Raw genomic sequence first — 493 nt, 5'->3', positions numbered from 1 at the left:
TCCAATCATTCCTCTCCTCAAAACAAATCTCTGCCCAAAAGCTTCTTCCTGAATTGCACTCCATTTTAGTAAGTGCGTGTAAGTACTTTGATCCAACCACCACTCATCACTTCCCTTTAGTAACTCTCAAAATGCATATCCAAGCTTTTTAAATGCTTGGACTCTGGCTATTAAAGGATCCACCTCTAAGATAAGTTTTTCCACTTGGTGGTGATTTTAGTAAATGAGGTAATTTCTTATCTTTCTCTTTTCTATGCCCAACATTGAAAAACCAGTAACTTCTCTCTACATGCTCTTTGTAAATATCCTCCTCACTAAACTTATCTTCCATCCCTGCAGTATTTTGTATAAAATACTCCACGACCTTTTCATACCGATCACGATCAGAAACAATAATATCAGAATCATAAACAGTTATTACAATATCATCATCACTTGCATTCTATTTTTCTAAAAATTCCATAATCCATATATGCCTCTTAACACGGCTATC

General features: G+C 35.3%; 1 pseudogene across 1 annotated transcript in view; it reads right to left on the bottom strand.

Moving 5' to 3' along the window:
• The window catches only part of TEOVI_000481200:pseudogene, a 571-nt pseudogene extending 270 nt beyond the window's left edge, over positions 1-301 (bottom strand). Inside the window, 2 exon segments of the mRNA in view lie at positions 1-174; positions 176-301. Of these exon segments, the coding sequence occupies positions 1-174; positions 176-301 (300 nt within the window).
• Between the last annotated feature and the right edge of the window lie 192 nt (positions 302-493).

The sequence above is a fragment of the Trypanosoma equiperdum genome, assembly GCF_001457755.1.
Source record: "Trypanosoma equiperdum strain OVI genome assembly, contig: ctg_1950, whole genome shotgun sequence".
Classification (NCBI taxonomy): Eukaryota; Euglenozoa; class Kinetoplastea; order Trypanosomatida; family Trypanosomatidae; genus Trypanosoma; species Trypanosoma equiperdum.
The sequence above is the reverse complement of the archived record's forward strand: the minus strand, read 5'-3'. Positions and strand labels throughout refer to the sequence as shown.